This window comes from Rana temporaria, chromosome 8 (assembly GCF_905171775.1).
Source record: "Rana temporaria chromosome 8, aRanTem1.1, whole genome shotgun sequence".
Lineage (NCBI taxonomy): Eukaryota > Metazoa > Chordata > Amphibia > Anura > Ranidae > Rana > Rana temporaria.
The window spans coordinates 145,453,986-145,478,223 of record NC_053496.1 but is presented as its reverse complement, the minus strand read 5'-3'; the positions used below and the strand labels follow the sequence as shown (position 1 = coordinate 145,478,223).

At 46.5% G+C, this 24,238-nt stretch overlaps 1 protein-coding gene across 2 annotated transcripts in view; it reads left to right on the top strand.

Annotated features, from left to right (window-relative positions):
- Positions 1-24,238, top strand: part of RAD9A (RAD9 checkpoint clamp component A) — a 206,822-nt gene that overhangs the window by 77,396 nt on the left and 105,188 nt on the right. For both annotated transcript variants that reach the window (XM_040320831.1, XM_040320832.1), the window contains exons 6-7: positions 719-818; positions 6,263-6,372. In XM_040320831.1, the coding sequence (XP_040176765.1) occupies positions 719-818; positions 6,263-6,372 (210 nt within the window). The remainder of the gene's footprint in view (positions 1-718; positions 819-6,262; positions 6,373-24,238) is intronic.

Genomic DNA, 24,238 nt, shown 5'->3' with positions numbered 1-24,238 from the left:
TGGTCAAATACCACCAAAAGCAAGCTCTATTTGTGGGGGGGAAAAAAGGACGTCAACTTTGTTTGGGAGCCACGTCGTACGATCGCGCAATTGTCAGTTAAAGTGACGCAGTGCCGAATCGCAAAAAAGGGGCCTGGTCCTTTAGCAACAAAATGATCCGGGGCTTAAGTGGTTAATGAACAATACAGTGAAAGTCCATGTCACTTTGTTTTTTGTAAAACATAAAAGATGAGCTTGAGTCAAGTAAATTGATAGCCAGCATGTCAACCCGTAAACATTGTTAATGCCTGCCTAATAGTGACCACTTTGATACCCAATATTGCCCATAGGTGAAGCTTTAAATGTTCATGTAGGGCAGAGGTGCAATAGCTCCATATGTGATTGCATATTTGCAATGACAGAATCTCTGTAATAGACCTATGATGTCTCCCCTTTACAGCTCATACTCCTTTTGGGTACTGCAGCAACTAACACTGACCGAAAAAACGAAACATCTGCACTGCATAGACTCAAAATGGAAATGTAATTCTATATCCATGTCGGCTATATTGCATAGCTAGAGGCAACAAAAAAACCTTCTGATCAGGAGTACAATGTTATTACTTTATATTATTAGACAGTTATATTTTGTGCATGTAAAATGCATCATTACTTTAGCAAGTTTACTACAGTGCTGGAATGTAATTGAGAGATATTGTTTATTCTGTTCATATTTCAGGTGTAACAAAAACGCACAACCTCTCATATCAGGACTGTGAGTCTCTTCAAGCTGTATACAATCCAGACACCTGTCCGAATGTGCTCCGAGCACCTGCAAGGTTAGTAAATTTATAAATAATTTTTAGTCTTTACCTGAGAATCTGTAGATATACTTCATGTATTATAGTGGACTACTAGGCTATGGTCAGGAGTGTGGGTAGTCACTTTTCTATTTTATATTACTGGAATGCCATTCAACATAAAGCCAGTTAAAGCAAGTAAATCCATCCATAAAAGTTTAATTTACGGCAAATGCCAGAAAAATGCAACACTTCCATTGGTTGTGCTCTCAACCAAACTGTCAAACCATCCAATTGCTGGTGTCCCTAACTGATCACATGTGCAGCATTAGGGCAGTTGTAGATTAAACACAGAAAAAGATGGCAACTTCCTTGGCTAAAAACAATAAAGTTTACTTACTTTTTAATAATCTTAATAAAATTAAAAAACCTTTAGGCTTGGTTGACGCAGTTATGTGCATTCTTAAAAACGCCCCAATGTGTTTTACCGGCGTTGCAGCACATTTTATGCATGGTAAAGTACTGTCTTTGTATTTCTTTTTATATTTTTTTGCCTTTAAAAATACATCCATGATTTTTTTTTTCTTTGTACATATACAAGAGTCTTGTTTAAAATGAGTGGAGCTGCCTTAATGCAACACGTGTTAATGTGCCATAATGCTTCACAACATTGTGAACCCACAGACTATTACAGTACAATCGTTTTGATACAATTGGTTTATTCGTGTGATGCACAAGATACAATGTCCAGTACATAATCAGTCCAGGTAGTGAAAGGGTCTCATACGTGGTATCCCCATACTCAGGAGTAGCAGAATGTGTTTTGGGTTGTAATTCTAAGTATACCCGTACTGTGTATGAAAAATGTCTTCTTAAATTTGACAACTTTGTGTGTGTGTGTGTGTGTGTGTGTTTTTTTTTTTTTACTATAACTGTCCACTGGGGGGTAGCAAGGATCTGTAAATGCTGATCCACATATATAAAGATGCAGGGGATTAAAGGCTAAGATCGCAGCTTCCTTGGCTGTAAAGTATATAAAGGAGTTAGAAGTACCGTAAGGAGGCTTGGACACTGGTAAACAAGAAAACGTTAATCCAACCCCTATGTAACCCCGCCTACAAACTTTTTGTTCCATTTTCTTAGGAGGGTGGATGTTTTTTTCTCAGCTTTCAGAGGAAACTACAAGTCTGTAGATCCTTATAGGACATGTTTACTAGAATGACCCATTTTCTTTTTTTCGGGCTGCTTATGCATATACAGTATTTTTACAAAAGTGAGTACACCCCTCACATTTTCAATTTTTTTTTATATCTTTTCATGTGACAACCCTGAAGAAATTACACTTTACTACAATGTAAAGTAGTGAGTGTAGAGCTTGTATAACAGTGTAAATTTGCTGTCCCCTCAAAATAACTCAACACAGCCATTAAAATCTAAACCGCTGGCAACAAATGTGAGTACACCCCTAAGAGAAAATATCAAAATTGACCCCAATTAACCATTTTTCCTCCCGGGTGTCATGTGACTCGTTAGTATTGCAAGGTCTCAGGTGTGAATTGGGAGCAGGTTTGCTAAATTTGATGTTATCACTCTCTCTCTCTTACTGGTCACTGGAAGTTCAACATGACACCTCATGGCAAAGAACACTCTGGGGATCTGAAAATGTTGCTCTACCTAAAGATGGCCTAGGCTATAAGAAGATTGCCAAGACTCTGAAACTGAGCTGCAACAACGGGACAGGTTCTACTCAGAACAGGCCTCACCATGGTCGACCAAAGAAGTTGAGTGCATGTGCTCAGCGTCATAACCTGATGTTGTGTTTGGGAAATAGACGTACGAGTGCTGCCAGAGGTTGAAGGGGTGGGGGGGTAAGCCTGTCAATCCTCGGACCATACGCCACACACTGCATCAAATTGGTCTGCATAGCTGTGGTCCCAGAAGGAATCCTCTTCTAAAGATGATGCACAAGAGCCCGCAAACAGACGAGCAGACTAAGGACATGGATAACTGGAACCATGTCCTGTGGTCTGATGGGACCAAGATAAATTATTTGGTTCAGATGGTGTCAAGCGCGTGTGGCGGCAACAAGGTGAGGAGTATAAAGGCAAGTGTGTCTTGCCTACAGTCAAGCATGGTGGTGGGACTGTCATGGTCTGGGGCTGCATGAGTGCTGCTGGCTCTGGGGAGCTACAGTTCGTTGAGGGAACCATGAATGCCAACATGTACTGTGACATACTGAAGCAGAGCATGATCCCCTCCCTTCGGAGACTGGGCCGCAGGGCAGTATTCCAACATAATGATCCCAAACACGCCTCCAAGTGTCTCCAACACTGCCTTGCTAAAGAAGCTGAGGGTAAAGGTGATGGACCGGCCAAGCATGTCTCCAGACCTAAACCCTGTTGAGCATCTGTGGGGCATCCTCAAATGGAATGTGGAGGAGCGCAAGGTCTCTAACATCCACCAGCTTTGTGATGTCGTCATGGAGGTGTGGAAGAGGACTCCAGTGGCAACCTGTCCAAGAGGATTAAGGCAGTGCTGGAAAATAATGGTGGCCACACAAAATATTGACACTTTGGGCCCAATTTGGACGTTTTTATTTAGGGGTGTACTTTTGTTGACAGCAGTTCAGGCAGTAATGGCTGTGTTATTTTGAGGGTTCAGCACATTTGCACTGTTATACAAGCTGTACACTCCCTACTTTACTTTGTAGCAGAGTGTAATTTCTTCAGTGTTGTCACATGAAAATATATAATAAAATTTACAAAAATGTGAAGGGTGTACTCACTTTTGTGAGATACTGTATATTCATAGTTACATAGTTAGGTTAAAAAATGTGAGGGGGTGTACACACTTTTGTGAGATACTGTATATTCATAGTTACATAGTTAGTCAGGTTGAAAAAAGACACAAGTCTATCCAGTTCAACCATAAAAAATAAATAAATAAAATAAAAAAATCGTACGATCCCATATACTCAATTCTAAACCCACAGTTGACCCAGAGGAAGGCAAAAATCCCCAGCAAAGCATGACCCAATTTGCTACAGCAGGGGAAAAAATTCCTTTCTGATCCCCCGAGAGGCAATCGGATTTTCCCTGGATCAACTTTACCTATAAATGTTTGTTAGTACTCAGTTATATTATGTACATTTAGGTAAGTACCCAGGCCTTTCTTAACCACTTGCCCACCGGGTTAATTTTGGCACTTCTCTCCTTCATGTAAACATCACAATTTTTTTTCTAGAAAATTAATCAGAACCCCCAAACATTATATATATTTTTTTTTAGCAGACACCCTAGGGAATAAAATGGCGGTCATTGCAACTTTTTTTTCTCGCACGGTATTTGCGCAATAATTTTTCAAACGCCTTTTTTTGGGAAAAAATGAATTAAAAAATAACAAAACAGTAAAGTTAGCCCAATTTTTTTGTATAATGTGAAAGATTATGTTACGCCGAGTAAATAGATACCTAACCTGCTTTAAAATTGCGCACATTCATGAAATGGCGCAAAACTTCGGTACTTAAAAATCTCCATAGGTGACGCATTAACATTTTTTACAGGTTACTATTTTCGCGTTTCAGAGTAGGTCTAATGCTAGAATTGTGCACACGCTCGAACGCACGCAACGATACCTCACATGTGGGGTTTGAACGGTGTTTACATATGTGGGCGGGACCTGCATGCGTGTTCGCTTCTGCGCGCGAGATAACGGGGACAGGGGCGTTTTGAATTTTTTTATTTTACTTAATTTTTTTTATTTTTACACTTTAAAAAATAAATAAAAAATGTTGATCACTTTTATTTCTATTGCAAGGAATGTAAACATCCCTTGTAATAGGAATCAGTGTGACAGGTCCTCTTTATGGAGAGATGTGGGGTCAATAAGACCCCACATCTCTCCTCCAGGCTTAAAAGCATGAAATCGGTGAAAAAAGAATCACCGATCACATGCTGACAGCCGCTATTGCGGCTTTGTTTACTTCCGGGTACCGGGCGTGACGTCATAACGTCGCGCCCGGTCCTCCGACGGTAATAGAGATGACACTGACCGTCTGGTCACCAGTCATCTCTATGGTTCTGCAGCGAGCGCCGACCGATTCGCTCTTCGGGCTCCCGATGGCACGGGAGAGCCCGGAGAAGCACCGGATGGCTGCGGGAGGGGGCGTCCCCTCCCGCTGCCTATAAGAATGATCAAGCGGCGCTTTGATCGTTCTTATGGTGCAGAGAATCGGCGGCTGAAGACGGCGATATCTGAATGATGCCTGTAGCTGCAGGCATCATTGAGATATCACCGCTCAAAGTGGAGGACGTCCCAGGGACGTCCTCGGTGGTAAAGAGGTTAAAGGGGTTGTAAAGGAAAAATGTTTTTTTCCTAAATAGCTTCATTTACCTTAGTGTAGTCCTCCTTCACTTACCTCATCCTTCAATTTTGCTTTTAAATGTCCTTATTTCTTCTGAGAAATCCTCACTTCCTGTTCTTCTGTCTGTAACTTCTCCCCGTAATGCGAGGCTTTCTCCCTGGTGTGGAGAAAGCCTCTTGAGGGGGGAGCAGGCAAGCCAGGACTCCCACTAACACACAGCTCCTTTCTCTATCTGCAAAGTAGAGTGTCCTGACTTGCTTGCCCCGCTCCCTCCCCCCTTAAGAGGCTTTCTCCACACCAGGGAGAAAGCCTTGCATTACGGTGTGTAGTTAGACAGAACAGGAAGTGAGCATTTCTCAGAAGAAATTAGGACATTTAAAAGCAAACTCAAAGGATGAGGTAAGTGAAGGAGGACTTCAGTAAGGTAAAGGAAGCTATTTAGGGGGGAAAAATAAATTTTCACTGCGTCCAGGACCAATTTATTGCAGCTATCTGCACATAACTGCAGGTAATCGCATAATAACAAAAACATGCTTTTAACAGCGGCCGAACAGTCACCCCCGTGTGAAAGGGGCCCAAGAATTCACACATTTTCCCCCAAAAGGACAAAAAACAGGATTTTTGTAATTGTTGTAAAATCTTGGTTCATAGAGGGACACTAGGTCCTGTGGTTGGCCCCTCTGGTCATGGCCTTATGTATTGTTTGCTTAAAAAACTTGGGCATGACGGGGGCTAGCTTTATGCTTCTTCCCTTTTAACTGGTGCCCAAACCTACTGAAGACAGCAGTATAACTAATTTGTCTAAAAATTGGCTACATTCCTGTGTTGCTCAGTGTTTTTGTACACTATTTTTCTTTTTGATGGCTATTGCTGTTGAAAAGTGTGAAGAAAAACAATGGCTTGTGGGGAAATTTTGGGTTACAAATATTTTATGTCAACAGAAACAAATGAAATGGGCCACTTGGTTCCAGCTTTTATGGTTGGTGTGTGTGTGTGTGTGTGTGTGTGTGTGTGTGTGTGTGTGTGTGTGTGTGTGTGTGTTTTTTTTATTTTTTTTATTTTTTTTTTTCGCTGTAAACATGCTATTTATCATTTTACTCGTGACTCTCCTCCTTTTTAGGCTGCTTTCAGATGCTGTTGTGCATTTTCCATTGACATTAGCAGAGGTGACTCTGATGGCCAGTCCTTGTGGAAAGGTCACACTTAAGAACTATGTGGAGGATGAAGTAGGTAAGAGGATGTTTTATCTTTTACAAGCATAGTTTAGCAGTAAGTGCATTTATCAAAACCTTTTTTGGGTTAGTCATAAGTATTTTAAATATAAGGAAATTCCTGATGTAGTATTAATGCTGTCTTAAAGCGGAGTTCCAACCACAATTAGCATTTTTTAAATGTATGTCCTTTCATCATGTATTTTTATAATATAAATCCGGTCACTTACTATTTTACAATCCGCCGCCAATCCGCATAGATATTCAAAAAAGATAGTTTATAAACTATGTCTACACCGTTGTCATTTTGCTTGTGGGCATTGTGAAGCCTACAAACACTTACTTCCTGGAAGTCTTGGATGGGGAGTGATAATTGGACAGCGCACTGCATCCTGGGAAATGATGACACATTTCCCAGGAGCATTAGAGGGAGATGATGTCAGAATCCTAGGTGGTTTTTAAAGGCAGATTTCGTGGGACCGCATAGCAACAGGCATTTCCAGATGAGTAAAACATATATATATATATTTTTTTAACTTTTTTAGGTCTAATGAGCACAATAATGAAAAAAACATTTTGGGATGGAAACTCCACTTTAAAACTGTTTTATGTGTAAAGCCCTTGGTGTTCATACAGGGGCTCTGTTTTTCACTCATATACTGTTTACTGTGCAGGCAAGATGCTGGGTACATGCTAAGAAATGCACATTATTATTCCACAACTCCTAGTGGAGTGTCTGAGTAGCTGGGTTAGCGAATTGCACCTGTTTTGGCTACATACTCTTAATTGCAAGCTAGTAGCACCTAGAAGTTGGTAGTTTTTGTTGGGTAAATGCTAGACATTTCTTGGGCTACATATGATTGCCAACAAAAAGCAGTGGTTTGCTGTAGGCAGTTGTAAACACTGCCTGAACACACTGGGATCACTAAAATGGTAGCCTATCGTCTTCGAACTTTAGTTTGTTCAATTTTAGGCTTTGACAAAAAAAAAACTGGAAGCTGATTGGTTTCTATGTACAGCTGCAGTTTTAGTAAATCAACCCCAGTGTGTGCGACCAGCAGCAGCTGTCAGTAATAATCAGTGGCCAGTGCTGCTGCCGTCGGCATGTTACCACTTAATCTGAGGGGGGTCATGCGAATAGAGCCCCTGCACCCAGGGTTGACATTTCTGCAGCTAGTTCGCCCATAGTTTTATCTGGCTATAAAGCAGATTGGCATAAAGAGCTTCTCTGGCTTTCTGGGCCATTCAGCCTTTACAGGTTTCAGGCACCAGTAGAGGGTGGAAACTAACAATGCAACATAAAAGCCTTGTTTTCGAGGGAGGGAAGCCTTGGAGGGAAGGAAAAAGTATAGTAACTCAGCAGGCCTCCACTATCCTCCACACATAATTGGAATCATTTTGAAATATCAACCCACTCCCAAGATTCTGGAGCAATAAAATGTATACAACAGTTTAGGCTTCATTTCCACTGGCGTTTTTACAGCCACTGTTGTTAGCCTTTTTTACAGCTTAAAAACTCCTGTCCATGTTTTGTAAAAAAAAAAAAAATTTTTTGCGAGCTGCAGCTTTAAAAATGCCGCGGTAGAGTTTTTGAGCGTTTTCGCGCGTTTTTGAGCGTTTTTTAACATCTGGCGGTTTTACAGCTCTACTCTGGAGCTTCAGAACGCCCTGGTCCTGCGTTTTTTTTACAGCTCAAAAACGCCTATGCCATTTGCAGCTCAAAAACGCCTATGTGGGCATGATGCCATAGAATAACATGGACAGGCGTTTTTAAGCTGTAAAAAACGCTCAGAAAAGTGGCTGTAAAAACGTCAGTGGAAATGAAGCCTTAAAGTCACTGTGAAGTACAGATTATAATCTTTGCTTGATTTGCTGTGTGTAGAATGTTTATAATCTTCAGCACTCCACACTGCACTATTTAGGAAATTTACCAACATCGGCGCATGCGCACTAAAAAAAGGCCACAATTGTGCTGTTTCCAAGGGGCCTAGCTGCTCCCGCAAGTGTGACGTCACGTGGCTCCTGTACTTTCCAGGTTCCTGTACTTTCCAGGTAAGACTTATTGTAGGCTTTGGTCAGACCCCAATTTCCATGTCCACAGACGCATGTGACTGGAATCCTTTCTGCAAAAATGAACATAAAATAATTACATTTATAACAATAAAACAAGACACTGATTCTATATGACCATCTGCATGTTGGCATCTGAGCGGTGTTGCTTCAATGTTGTGCAGTGTGTGCCTAATGGCAGGTACAATAGGAGCAGAGCAAGGGAGAGGAGCACTATTCAACTTAACACAAACAGACTGGGCCCTGGCCACTGGCAACCAGCATTCCTTCAATAGTAAAAAACTATGACTGTGACACACTCTGACCGTGCACACTCCACAACAATGTCCTTTTTTCTGGCGACGTCACCTTTTGCCTATACCGACATCGATTTGGATACCGCCAATGTTTTTTCCAAGGAAGGTGCGGGAAAGAAATAAACTTTAGCTCTGTCTGTACCGTGACAGCAGATATTAATAATTATTATACAGGATTTGTGCAACTCTGTGCTTTACAACATAAGGGCAGACAATGCAATTCAACACAGGAGGGATCTGAGGGCCCTGCTCATTAGTGCTTACAATCTAGGAGGGAGGGTCAAGTGATAAAAAAGGTAATAACTGTGGGGGATGATCTGATGGAGAAAATAAAAGTACAGTAGTTGGGTAGGAGCATAATGGGCTTCTCTAAAGAGGAGGGTTTTCCAAGGATTGTCTAAAAGCAAATCGGGTAGGAGATGGTCAAACAGATTGGGGTAGGGCGTTCCATAGGCTAGGAGGGGTTCAGAAAACGTCTTGGAGGCGAGCATGGGAAGAGATTACGAGGGAGCTAGAGAGCAGGATGTCTTGGGAGGAACGAAGAGAACGATTTGGTTGGTATTTTGAGAATAGGTTAGTGATGTCGCTGGGAGCTGGCTTTGTAAGTTGTTAGTATTTTTTATTTAATTTGTTGGGTGAATGGCAGCCAGTGGAGGGATTAGCAGATATGAGTAGCAGACAATGAATGGTTGGTAAGGTGGATGAGCCTGGCAGGAGCATTCACAATGGATTGAAGGGGATCATGAGGAGGGAGTTGCAATAGTCGAGGCGAGAGATGACCAGGGAGTGAACTAGGAGCTTGGTGGTGCCATTATTATTAATTTAATGATTTAGATGCTTGTCTTTTGAATTGTATGTTAAGCTGGCCTAATGCCCTGTACACACGATCAGTTTTTCCGACAGGAAAACCGTGGGTTTTTCTCTTCCGTTCATGGACGGACACAGCAGCATTGACCTTAGGGTTATATATCCTTCCTTTCAGGAAGGAAGGAACGCTAGGCAGAAAAACAGCACTTCAAGTGTTAAAACACTTCTCTCAGTACAGCACCTCCCAGGGGGGCGGGTCCCCCGGGTACATCCCACTCTCTGCATCATGCAGTCCCAGTTTTTTTCTGCCTAGCGTTAGGAGAAGACATGACTCCTCTGGGCCCATGTGCTCTGGAGGTTGTTTTCTGCGATTTTGTCGCTTTTATTTCTCTTCCGTTCATGGACGGACACAGCAGCCTTTGACCGTAGGGTTATATCCGCTTCCTTCCAGGAGAGTTAGGCAGAAAAAAGCACTTTAGGTGTTTACAACACTTTTCTCAGCACAGCTCCTCCCAGGGGGCGTGGTCCCCCGGGTATAACCCACACACTCTGTCTCAGCAGCTCCAGTTTCTTTCTGCCCAATGTCAGGAGAGGACAGGCCTTCTGGAGTCCTGTACTCTGGAATTTTTTTGTGATTTTTTTTTTTTTTTCGTTTTTATTTATTTGTTCCTGCATTTTAGAATCCTGTGATTCTTCTATCAACTGCCGACTGGGTGACAGGCTGGGTCTTGACTCTTGTAGTCCCCCCATGTTCGGCCATCGAGCGTGTGCCGGCCCTCAGCTCTGGGTCGTCCACGACAGGCCCCATTGCTCCAGGGGCAGCCGGGGAACTACATGTTCCAGGACATGCATATAACCGGTCTCTATGGGAACAAAAAAAACTGCGCTAATCAAAAATACAGAGGCTGCAGACAAACGTGTGATAACACAATATAACAAGAAAAACAAAATAAGCTGCGCCAAAAAACATTAGTTTGATCATAAGGGATAATCCCTATAATGATAAAAAGCAGTCCATAAGGAAAAAATAGTCCACAATAAATGAAATCACAAAAAAAAATTGTGGTTAAAACGAATCCAGCAGACACACTGATGTAATTAATCTTTATACGACCACCACTAAGTGAGGAAATACATTGTCTGAAGTGATCCCTTCACCAATAAAAAGTGGCTGCTTACCAGAGGGTAAGCCAAATGTGCATGTGGCTATAACCCAGCCGCGGCCTTTTAGTCCAGCAGATATTAGATCACAGTGGAGGAAACGGCACTCAGGAATACGCCAGATGACACTCTCCCATATGCAAGGTTAAAAACGAAACAAAAGAGGGGTGCACCATAGCGTAATTCAATTTATAAAAAATTTAATGAAGTACGATTGAAAGGTACTTACACAGCATCAAAGTAAAAACAGCTTAGCAGCGTACAGTTTAAAAACAGAACAAGCCGGCCGGCAAGTTTAGTGGGATTGTGAGTGGGATTGATTCCATCACGTCCCGGGTGGGCAGATATGTGGATTTCTATTTACAGCCCCTTGTTAAGAATATCCCGTCTTATGTCAAGGATTCGAGGCATATTATTAACATCCTTTCAGGGTATGTACCTACAGCCAATATGTGGTTGGTCACAATTGACGTTAGGTCTTTATATATACGATCATCCCCCACATATTGGGATTTGAGGCAGTACATTATTTTCTTTCAAGAGACTCAGGACTTCAGCCTAAACAAGTTGATTTTCTGCTGTCCCTCCTCAGGTTTGCGGCAGCATCGAACTATTTTTGGTTTGATGGCAGCTTCTTTAGGCAGGACACGGGAGTTGCTATGGGGGCCAAATATGCCCCGAGGTTGGCAAACCTCTTTATGGCCAAGTGGGAGGAGGATGTCATCTGTACAAGGAGGACCCCCCAAATTGCCCTTTGGGCAAGGTACATTGATGACATCCTCCTCCTTTGGGCCGGTGAACATTGTGACCTGGTCGATTTTATGCTGTCCCTTAATAACAACCAAAGGGGGATAGAACTTAAATATGATGCCAGCCAGACTGGAGTTCATTACCTAGATCTGAATATTGGTGTGAGAGATGGTAAATTCATCACTTCAACCTATTTCAAAGAAACCGATAGGAATTCTTTCATCTCTATGGATAGCTGCCACCATGAGACATGGCTTAAGGCAGTTCCAAAGAGTCAGTATTTGAGATTGAGGAGGAATTGTACTGACTCTGAGCAGTTCCTTACTCAGGCAGGGCTGTTGACAGAGCGGTTTCGTGAAAAAGGTTATCAAGCTGGGTTCTTACAAGACTCAGTGAATGGGGTACTGGCCACTGAAAGAGATAATCTCCTTCGAGAGAGAGTTGTGGATGAGGTTGGCAACTTCCCTAAAGGTGTCCCCTTTGTGACTACTTACTCAGTCCAACATAGAGCCATTAGCCAACTAGTTAAGAAACATTGGCATATCGCCAAAAATGATCCGCTACTGGGTTCTGTAGTTTTTAGGGGGGTTCAACCACTGAGGAATCAAGTGGCAACCAATATCATTGATCCCCCAAGTACGGGTTCTGGTTTCTTTGACCAACTTAAAGGTTTTTATGGTTGTAGACGCTGTAGTTTGCTCTCTGAATGTGAACACACAAAGATGTGCAACTACCTTTTCCTCCACTGCCACAGGGAAAGAGTTTAAGATTAGACCCTGTATTACCTGTGCCTCCACTGGGGTTGTATACCTTTTACAATATGTGGGCCGGACAAAAAGGGCCTTTAGGGTTCAAGTCAACGAACACATCACTAACATCTTGAGTGGATTTAAGAACCACTCCGTCTCTAATCACTATAGATTAAAGCATAGGAAAGATCCATCTAAAACCCTCTTTGTGGGGATAGATAAGTTTAAGCCCCACTGGAGGGGGAGCCATCTCGTTAGAGAAATCTCGCGGATGGAAATGGGATGGATTTATCGGCTTAAAACTTATGCTCCATATGGGTTAAACATAGAGACCGATGTGAATGCATTCATCAACAACTCATAATCTGGGACTACTATGTGCAATCTGGGACTACTATGCGCAATCTGTAAACTCGCTGTGATTTGCAGTAATGGAGGCGTGACACCCATTTTTGTATATTTTATATAATATTTTTTTGATATAATATATTTTATTTTAACTATACATTTTGTCACCAATCTATTTACTGCACTTTTTTAGGAGTTACCATCACGGTTTCCAAAATTTAATAATTAATCCCCGGTTTTAAGTTTTGAGGGATTATCTTGTAGTATATGAGAAGAATAATAATATATTTTTTTCTTTTTACACTAGATGCTCTAGGAATAGAGGGCACATAGAATAATTCAAATATTCTCACTAATTATACTTTTAGTTTTATATTTTTCTATATATTTTTCGTTTTTTTCACTCACAAGAAAAGTGATTCTTCACTTCTTACATGTGACATGGGCACTTTATCTAAAAATATTTTTGTCTTGTTTTTTGGGACTTCCTTGTTTTCAATTTATTTTGAATAAATAACTAAAGGTGTCCGACCATTTAGGATGTTTTTATCATTGGGCCTTTCTAAGGATCCAGATGATTGCATGACTAAAGCTTGCATAGTTAATAAAATCCATCTATGGTGTTTCTTCTTCCCGGCCTCGGGGGATGACTTACCATAATTCCAGTGGTATGTTATCACTGCACACTGGAGTTATGGCGTCTAACACCATTGTTCTAGTATTTAATTAGAACTTCTGGTGCCCAGTTCTTTATAGAGAGGAGATAGGTGTCTTTGTGCCTTTTGGATACACTTCCAGTTCTTGATCGCTAGATGGCAATGGGGAGGGAGCTTTCATCTCTTTACAGAGAGGAGATAGTATTTCTTCTGTTTGTGATCCAATAGGGCGATCTTCCGGCCTCCCGCCGCCAGATGGTGGTGGATGTGGAGCGTGAGTGTACGTGGCTTGTGCCAGGCCATCTATGCACGGCGGCTTCACGTCGTCCCCCCCCCCCCCCCCTTTTTTCGTGTATAGACCACATTTGACGCTACGGGAGCCGTTCGGCGTTTTTTATTCTTAATTTTTTTAATTTTTTTGTGGAGTATGGCTCGCCTGAGAAGGTAAGTCATCCCACTTTAGAATAGAGGTTCACTTCTGATGCTAGTTGTGGTACGGCGCCACACCGGTGACTGTGGGCTAACTTCCCACAGTTAAAATGGCGTCTACGCGGCCATCGCTTTGCAAATCACGGCGAGGTTGGCGCTATATAGAGGGGTGATGTACTGCTTAGCCCTACCCCCATTGAGAACGTCATTTGAGACGAAACGCGTCTGGGAAGGACAGGCAGTATAGTCACCACGTTTTGAGGAGGAAGGGCTCCGTTTAAACTTGCCGGCCGGCTTGTTCTGTTTTTAAAGTGTACGCTGCTAAGCTGTTTTTACTTTGATGCTGTGTAAGTACCTTTCAATCGTACTTCATTAAATTTTTTATAAATTGAATTACGCTATGGTGCACCCCTCTTTTGTTTTGTTTTTAACCTTGCATATGGGAGAGTGTCATCTGGCGTATTCCTGAGTGCTGTTTCCTCCACTGTGATCTAATATCTGCTGGACTAAAAGGCCGCGGCTGGGTTATAGCCACATGCACATTTGGCTTACCCTCTGGTAAGCAGCCACTTTTTATTGGTGAAGGGATCACTTCAGACAATGTATTTCCTCACTTAGTGGTGGTCGTATAAAGATTAATTACATCAGTGTGTCTGCTGGATTCGTTTTAACCACGATTTTTTCTGTGATTTCATTTATTGTGGACTATTTTTTCCTTATGGACTGCTTTTTATCATTATAGGGATTATCCCTTATGATCAAACTAATGTTTTTTGGCGCAGCTTATTTTGTTTTTCTTTTTACCGGTCTCTATGGCTTTGTCAGTGTGTCTGGCCGACAGCCATGCCGTTTAGCGGATGTTGGTTCTGTCCGGGATACCTCCAGCCAGTGGTCGCAGGACGGGTAAGTAGTGGCCCCTTGCCTTGGCAAGGTGGTATGGCTGGTGTTTTCCCTGGGGAGGTCGACTGAGCGTCCGCCCTGCTTTCCTCTCTCCCCTTCCTCTCCCCCCTTTCCCTTACTGGGTAGTGGCTGTGAGGGGGGGCCTCCTGGGGTCTTTTTACTTGGGGAGGGTGCTGCTGTGTTTTTTGTGCGTCACTGGGGATTTTTAAACTGCGCACGGCCGCCATTTTGCCATGGTCGCGGTTTACATAACTCTGCCGCCATTTTCTTGTAGCCCGCTGGTGCTTTTTACCTCAGATGGCGGCCATCTTAGAAATGTTTTGGCCTCTTGTGATGGTGATAGCGCTGCAAAAGACCGCAAATCTTTCCTGAGGTGACAGACGCAGCGCAGCCAGCACTTCAGAGCACACCTCAGTTTTTCAGCTCACGCTGCAACCAAGTGGGGTGGTGAGTTCCCTGGGGGCCTCTGCCTTCTATTTTTGCAGCCGGGAGGTGACCGGTGGGTTGCTCTGCTTTGCAGTGCTGGGTGACACAGCGGTGGGGCATCATGGAGCCTGAACCTGGTGCTTCTGCCCCAACAATGCCTGAGTTAAACCTTAATCCCCCTGCCGCATCTGTTGAGGCAATGTCGGCTGTCCTTGAGGCGTTGCTCGCCAGGTTTGAAGCAACAAGTGACCAGAGGGGGGGTAAAAAGCGCTCCCTCCGTGAGCCTGCTTCTGGGGACGTTTCTGACACAGAATCATATCCTGCAGTTGCTTCTGGCTGTGGTTCTGTCATCTCAGATGATGCAGGCTTAACCCACACGGACTGTGAGGATGACTCTGCTTCAGAGTCAGTAAATGATAAGGAATTTGTTGGAGCTCTTATCTCTGCGGTGCGGGATACTCAGAAACTTGAGGATTTGGCGAAGGCATCGTATGTGCCGGTCCCTTTTGGGTTCCGCAAGCCTCCCCGCACCACAAAAGTGTTTCCTTGTATTCCATATTTGGATAAATTGTTACACAAGAAATGGGATTCGCGGCAAAAGGTTTTTGCTGTTCCAAAATACTTTGCGGTCCGTTATCCCTTTGAGGAGGACTTTTTGAAAAAATGGGTCTCTCCTCCATCAGTGGACCCTCCCGTGTCCAGATTGAGTAAGGCCACCACATTGCCTGTGGAAGGGGCTCCTGCATTTAAGGACCCCTCAGATAGGAGAGTGGAGGCTGTGGCCCGCTCTATGTTCACAGTAGTGGGTTCCGCTGTGAGACCGGTTTTGGCCTGGACTGAACGGGCAAAGTTGTTGCTGCAGGAGCTGGAGGCGCAGGATGCTTCCGAGTCCTGTAAGGACCTGGCTGAACAATTGGTTCAGGGTCTAAAGTTTGTCTGTGAGTCGGCCCTGGATTTGCTTTCCAGGGCCTCCGCGGTGGTACTACGCCGCTTTGTGTGGCTGAAGTGCTGGTCTGCGGACCAGTCCTCAAAGAAGGCCTTAGTGGATTTTCCCTTTAAGGGTGAGCGGCTTTTTGGGGCGTCCCTGGATGACATCATAAAAGATGCCACAGGTGGTAAGAGCACACTGCTCCCACAATCTGGGAAGGGCAAGAAGCCTCGCCGTAAGCAAGGGCCCTCCTTTACTACCCAAAAGCGTTGTTTTTTTCGTGCGCCCAGTGCAGCGGGAAAAAGTTTGCAAGGTGCTAAGACCCCCGCACCTGGTACCACAAGCCTGTTCCGCATGAAGGTCTGCCCCCGCCCGTGTCTCGGGTGGGGGGTTGGCTTCGCGGCTCGGTGTAGGTCTCTTCTTTCCGACCGTTGGGTTTGCGAAGTAGTTTCTTTGGGGTACAAGGTAGTTTCTCTTGTCCACCAAACAGATTTTTTCCTTCCAACCTCCAGTTTCCTCCGGATCGCCGGAAGGCTCTGTCGGGGGCTGTCCAGGATCTACTGGGCAGAGGAGTGATTGTACCAGTTCCCTCGGTGGAACGGTTTCAGGGGTTTTACTCCAATCTGTTTGTAGTCCCCAAGAAGGAAGGGGTCCGTCCAATCCTGGACCTCAAGGTCCTCAATTGTTTTGTCAGGTGCAAAAATTTAGGGTGGAGTCGGTTCGCTCAGTAATAGCAGCGCAGTTCGGCTGGCTTCTGAATATCCAGAAATCAATGTTGGTTCCGTCTCTGTGTCTGAAATACCTGGGACTAGTCCTGGATTCCGTGGAGGCGAGAGTTTTCCTCCCAACGGAGAAACTTCATACTCTACAATCTGCAGTGCAACAGTTGTCGACCCAGAAGTGGTCATCTCTTCGATTCTGCATGAGGGTTCTGGGTCTGATGGTGGCCTCTTTCGAGGCGGTTCCGTATGCCCAATTCCACACCCGGGAGCTACAGAAGGAAATTCTGTCACGTTGGGACAAGCTCCTGTCATCTCTGGATTACCAGATTCAGTTGAGCCCTCTGGTCAAGTCTTCCCTGGTGTGGTGGCTGACGTCTCCGGTGCTTTGGACCAGGAAGTCGTTTCTGCCATGCCATTGGACAGTGGTCACGACGGATGCCAGCCTCTCCGGCTGGGGGGGCATCTGGGGCACCCAGTCAGCCCAGTGGCACTGGACTCAGGAGGAGTCCCATCTGCCAATCAATATACTGGAGCTCCGAGCAATTAAGCTGTGCCTTGCCAGGTGGTCCCTGGATCTGCAGAGCCGACCGGTCAGGATCCAGTCCGACAACGCCACGGCCGTGGCTTACGTCAATCATCAGGGAGGCACACGGAGCTCGGCTGCAGCAATGGAAGTCGCACACATCCTTCGGTAGGCCGAAAGGTCCGTTCCGGCTCTGTTGGCTGTGTACACTCCGGGGGTACAGAATTGGCAAGCCGACTACCTAAGTCGCCAAACATTGGACCAAGGAGAGTGGTCACTCCACCCGGAGGTGTTTCAAAGTCTGTGCCGAAAGTGGGGCACTCCAGACGTCAAAAGACCCGTGGGCAGATGCGTCAGACGCGTTGGTGGCACCTTGGGGTCATTATCGCCTGATTTACGCCTTCCTTCCCTCTGAAGCTTCTTCCTCGCCTGCTGCGCAGAGTGGAAGCCGAAGGGATTCCAACAATCCTGATCGCCCCAGATTGGCCGTGCCGCTCCTGGTACGCAGACCTGGTGCATCTGGTGGCAGACGCCCCCTGGCGTCTACCCCTGAGAGAAGATCTTCTGTCGCAGGGTCCGATCTTCCACCCTGCTTTGCAGACGCTGGCTTTAACGGCGTGGCTGTTGAGAGCCAGGTACTGAAGGACCGGGGGCCTATCGAGCTTGGTGGTTTCTACCATGCTGCGTGCAAGGAAGTCTACTTCACGGAAGATTTACCATCGTACGTGGAAGGCCTACATCTCTATGTGTGAAGAGATGAATTGGCACCCCCGTACATACGTGGTGTCCCGGATTCTGCTGTTTTTACAGCGCGGAGTGCATCAGGCTCTCGCCTTGAGTACGGTTAAGAGTCAGATTTCGGCTCTAGCTGTTTACTTTCAGCGACCCTTGGCAGCGCACTCCTTGGTGTGCACGTTTGTGCAGGGGAACCGGCATGTGGCCCCTCCTGTGCGCCCTCCACTGCCCCCATGGGATTTAAATTTTGTCCTTTCAGTGCTTCAACAAGCTCCCTTTGAGGACATTCGGAAGATCCCTTTGTTGACTCTGTGTTACGAAACCATGAACCAGACGTACAACAAGAGATAAGTGAAAATAAGAAGGCTTTATTGAAAATCAAGCTGTAAAGCAAAAGTCCAAACGGATGGTGAAACCGAAGCAGAGTCTTGCGAAGCCAGAGGTCAGGAACCAGAAGGGTAGTCAGACGAAGCCAGGATCAGGAACCAGCAGGGAAGTCAGACGAAGCCAGGATCAGACACCAGCAGGGAAGTCAGACGAAGCCAGGATCAGGAACCAGCAGGGAAGTCAGACGAAGCCAGGATCGGAACCAGAAGCAGCATCAGTCTTAGAAGCATGTGAACACAGGAGGACCAAGCAAGGAACTGAAGCCACAGACCTCCTATATATATATATATATATATATGAGCCAGGCATCCAGCTCCTCCCAGTGGGAAGGAGGAGCCGCAGGGTGGGAGGCTACAAGAGACCCAGAAACCAAGATGGCCGCCAGCACATGTCAAACAAAAAAGACAGGAGAGAGGTAAGACCATGACACTCTGTCACAGAAGGTGTTTTTTTCTAGTATTATTACATCAATCAGACGGGTGTCTGAACTGGCGGCCTTGTCCTGCATGAGGATAAGGTGGTGCTGCGGCCGCAGCCGTCTTTTCTCCTGAAGGTCGTTTCGGCTTTTCACATTAATAAGGACATTGTGTTGCCATCCTTATGTCCTCGGCCGAAGAACCCGAAGAAGGCCACTTTGCATTCCCTGGATGTGGTTCGGGCACTACAAGTGTACTTATCGGCTCCGTTCCGGAAGTCGGACTCACTGTTCGTGTCGGTTGAATGGTCCTAAAAAAGGTCTGGCGGTCTCGTCGGCCAACATTTCTAGGTGGATCAGACAGGTTGTGCTTCAGGCCTATGCCCTGAAGGGGCGGGCGCCTCATTTTCGGGTCACGGCGCATTCGACCAGGGCGATCGGTGCCTCTTGGGCTTTCCGGCATCAAGTCTCTGTTACAGGTGTGTAAGGCAGCGACCTGGTCGTCAGTCCACACTTTTTCAAAGTTTTACAAGGTGGATGTGAGTGCATCTTTAGATGCCTCCTTCGGCCGCAAGGTGTTACGGGCGGCAGTTTAAGGTTGAGTAACTCCGGTTTTGTTTGGGGTGTAGCTTGGTTTGCTGTGTTTTTTCCCACCCCTCAAATTTTTTTTACACTGCTTGGGGACGTTCCTAAGGTCAAAGGCTGCTGTGTCTGTCCATGAACGGAAGAGAAAATAGGATTTTTGTACTCACCGTAAAATCCATTTCTCTGAGTTCATGGACGGACACAGCACCCACCCCTCCTTTGTTTGTACTGCTTGTTACGAACTGGAGCTGCTGAGGCAGAGTGTGTGGATTATACCCGGGGGACCACGCCCCCTGGGAGGAGCTGTGCTGAGGAAAGTGTTGCTTTTTTCCTGCCTAACTCTCCTGGAAGGAAGCGGATATAACCCTAAGGTCAAAGGCTGCTGTGCCCATCCATGAACAAAGAAATTGATTTTACGGTGAGTACAAAAATCCTATTTTTTTTTTCCCTGCATTTTTGGATCCTGGGATCTACAATCAACTGCCGACTGGGTGACAGGCTGGATTTGCGATCCTTGTAGTCTCCCCATGTTCGGCCATCGAGCGTGTGCTGGCCTTTAGCTACGCGCTGGGCCGTCCACGACATGCCCTGTTGCTCCAGGGGTGGCCGGTGAGCTATATGCTACAGGGCACACATATGACCGGTCTCTATGGCTGAGTCACAGTGTGACGGGCCGACAGCCATGCCGTGTCTGCTGCGGACGTTGGTTCTGTCTATAATGCCTCCAGCCGGTGGTCGCAGGATGGGTAAGTAGTAACCCCTTGCCTTGGCATGGTGGTTCGGCTGGTGCATTCCTGGGGAGGTCGATCGAGGGTCCGCCCTGCTTTCCTCTCTCCCTTCCTCTGCCTCCTTCCCCGCATTCTGGGTGGCGGCCGTGAGGTGGGGGATTCGCCTGGGGGGCTCCGTTACTGCCAGCGGGCTGCGCTGCTGTGGGGTGCTGTTTTTTTTGTCTTTTATGATGCCGTGTGTGCTGGGGGGGGGGGGACCTGCAGGGTCTGGTGCATTTACAGTGTTCTGCTTTTTTTGTGTCACTGTATGTTTTAAAACATGTGTATGGCCGCCATTTTGCCGGTGACGCGCTCTTATTGAATTGGCGGCCATTTTCTTGTAGCCCGCATGTTGTTTTTCTGCATGTCGGCGGCCATCTTGCAAAGGGTTTTGGCCTCTAGTGACCAGAATAACGGCGCCAAGGCTCTCGGCACACTTCCTAAGGGACGGCACAGCCCCTGTTCCTGCGGCCTCGGTGGATGCTATGACGGCAGTCCTTGAGGCGTTTGTTGCCAGGATTGAGGCGGCGAGTGGCCAGAATGGGGGTAAAAAGCGCCCCCTCCCTACGCCTTCTTCTGGGGATGTCTCTGACACGGAATCGGGCCCCGCTACTGCGTCTGGCCCCGGTTCCGTCATATCAGATGATGCAGGCTTAGCCCACACGGACAGTGAGGATGACTCTGCTTCGGGGTCAGTGCATGATAAGGCGTTTGTTGGAGCTCTTATCACTGCGGTACGGGATACTCAAACTTGAGGATTCGGCAGAGGCATCTGACATGCCAGTACCTTTTGGGTTCCGCAAGCCGCCCCGCACCGCGAAAGTGTTTCCTTGTGTTCCATATCTGGACAATCTGTTGTACAAGGAATGGGATCGGCCGCAGAAGGTTTTTGCTGTTCCAAAATACTTTGCGGTCCGTTACACACTTTTTTAGGAAATCCTCCTCCAAAAGGGTATCTCCTCCGTCAGTGGACCCCCCTGTGTCCAGACTGAACAAGGCTACCACGTTACCTGTGGAAGGGGCTCCTGCTTTTAAGAACCCCGTAGATAGGAGAGCTGAGGCTGTGGCCCGCTCCATGTTCACAGTGGTGGGGTTGGCTGTGAGACCGGTCCTAGCCGGGGCTCTGGTGTCGCAGACACTTACCGAACGGGCAAAGGCATCGCTGCAGGAGCTGGAGGCGCATATTGCTCCTGAGGCCTGTGTGGACCTGGCCGACCAGTTGGTGCAGGGCCTAAAGTTTGTCTGCGAGTCGGCCCTGGATACGCTTCCCTTGCTCTCCAGGGCCTCCGCCTTCGTGGTGGTGCTACGCCGCCTTGTGTGGCTGAAGTGTTGGTCTGCGGACCAGTCTTCAAAAAAGGCCTTGGTGGACTTGCCCTTTAACCACTTTAGCCCCGGGCCAGTCGGTGTTTACGAGACAAAACCATTTTTTTTGCTAGAAAATTACTTAAAACCCCCAAACATTATATATTTTTTTTTCAACACCCTAGAGAATAAAATGGCAGTCATTGCAATACTTTTTGTCACACCGTATTTGCGCAGCGGTCTTACAAGCGCACTTTTTTGGGAAAAAATTCACTTTTTTAAATAAAAAAATAAGACCACAATAAATTTGGCCCAATTTTTTTATATATTGTGAAAGATAATGTTACGCCGAGTAAAATGATACCCAACATGTCACGCTTAAAAATTGCGCCCGCTCGTGGCATGGCGTCAAACTTTTACCCTTAAAAATCTTGATAGGCGACATTTAAAAAATTCTACAGGTTTCATTTTTTGAGTTAGAGTAGGCCTAAGGCTAAAATTATTGCTCTCGCTCTAACGATCGCGGCGATACCTCACTTGTGTGGTTTGAATACCGGTTTCATATGCGGGCGCTACTCGCGTATACGTTCGCTTCTACGCGCGAGCTCGTCGGGGCGCTTTAATTTTTTTTTTAGGGGTTTTCGCATTTATTTTTATTTTACAATTTTTAACACTGAAAAAAAAAAAATTATCACTTTTATTCCTATTACAAGGAATGTAAACATCCCTTGTAATAGAAAAAAGCATGACAGGTCCTCTTAAATATGAGATCTGGGGTCAAAAAGACCTCAGATCTCATATTTAGGCTTAAATGCAAAAAAAAAGAAAAAATTTGGAATTGTCATTTTTTTCAAATGACAAAAAAAAAAATGTTTCTTTAAGAGGCTGGGCGGGACTGACGTTTTGACGTCACTTCCGCCCAGCAGAGCTATGGGGACGGGCGAAGGAGATTTTTCCTTCAGTCTCGTCCCCGCTCAGCTAGCGAACGGTCGCGATCCCCCTCCGCCGCTACCGACGGCTACGGTAAGCGGCAGGAGGGGGGGGGGCCCTCTCCCGCCACCGATAACGGTGATCTCGCGGCGAATCCGCCGCGGAGGCCGCCATTATCGTTTACACGGCCGCCCACAGAAGAGATGAATATCTCGATTGTGGCAGCAGCTGCTGCCGTTACCGAGTTATTCATCTTTAAAGTGAGGATGTATAACGACGGTGGGCGGTCGGCAAGTAGTTAAGGGTGAACGGCTTTTTGGGGCGTCCCTGGATGACATCCTAAAAGATGCCACAGGCGGTAAGAGCACTCTGCTCCCGCAATCTGGAAAGGGTAAGGAGCCTCGCCGTAAGAAAGGACCCTCCTTTACTACCCCCAAGCGTTTTTTTCGCCCGCCAAGTGCGGCAGGAAAACGTTTTCAGGGTGCTAAGGCGCAAAAGCGCACCTGGTACCGCAAGCCCAACAAGCCTGCGGACGAGCCTGCCTCTGCATGAAGGTCTGCCCCCACCCACATCTCGGGTGGGGGGGCGGCTTCGCAAATTCGTGGCTCGGTGGAGGTCTCTTCTTTCCGAACGCTGGGTTTGCGAAGTAGTTTCCTCGGGGTACAAGATAGTTTCTCTCTTGTCCACCAAACAGATTTTTTTTCCTTCCAACCTCCAGCTTCCTCCGGAACACCGGAAGGCTCTGTCAGGGGCTGTCCAGGATTTGCTGGTCAGGTAAGTGATTGTAACGGTTCCCTCAGCTGAACGGTTTTTACTCCAATCAGTTTGTAGTCCCCAAGAAGGAAGGGGTCCGTCCAATCCTGGACCTCAAGGCCCTCAATTGTTATGTCAAGGTGCAAAAATTCAGGATGGAGTTGATTCGCTCAGTAGTGGCAGCGCTCCATCAGGGGGATTTTCTAGCATCCTTGGATATCAGGGACGCATACCTGCATATCCCCATATGCGCAAAACATCAGATTTCTGCGTTTTGCGATCAGAGAGGACCATTTTCAATTTGTGGCCCTCCCGTTCAGCCTGACCTCGACACCACGGGTTTTCACCAAGGTGCTCGCTCCGTTTCTGGCCCTGCTTAAGCAGCGTGGGATCGCTATCGTAGGATACCTGGACGACCTTCTCCTGAGAGCTTCTTCAAGCTCCGAATTAGAAGAGGATGTGTCTATCACCTGTCAGACCCTCCGAGAATTCGGTTGGCTACTGAATACCCAGAAGTCAGTACTGGTGCCCTCTCAGCAGCTGGAATACCTGGGGTTAGTCCTGGACTCCTCAGAGGCAAGAGTTTTCCTCCCAACGGAAAAACTACAGACACTGCAGTGTGCGGTGCGGCGTTTGACGACCCAGAAGTGGGCGTCACTTCGCTTTTGCATGAGAGTGCTGGGTCTGATGGTGGCCTCTTTCGAGGCGGTTCCGTATGCTCAATTCCACACTCGAGTGTTGCAGAAAGAGATTCTGTCACGTTGGGACAAGCTTCCTTCGTCTCTGGATTACCAGATTCGGGTGAGTCGACTGGTCAGGTCCTCCCTAGTGTGGTGGATGACATCTCTGGTACTTCGGACCGGGAAATCATTTCTGCCGTGCCACTGGACGGTGGTCACGATGGATGCCAGCCTCTTCGGCTAAGGGGGTTGCTGGGGTGTCCAGTCAGCCCAGGGGCGCTGGACTCAGGAGGAGTCCCGCCTACCGATCAATGTTCTGGAGCTCCGGGCGATCAAGCTGTGCCTCTCCAAGTGGTCTCTGGGTCTGCAGGACCGACCGGTCAGGATGCAGTTCGACAACGCTACGGCCGTGGCGTACGTCAATCATCAGGGGGCACACGGAGCTCGGCCGCAGCGACGAAAGTCGCGTGCATCCTCCGGTGGGCCGAAAGGTACGTTCCGGCTCTGTCGGCCGTATACATTCCGGAGGTCGCAAGCCGACTACCTAAGTCGCCAAACGCTAGACC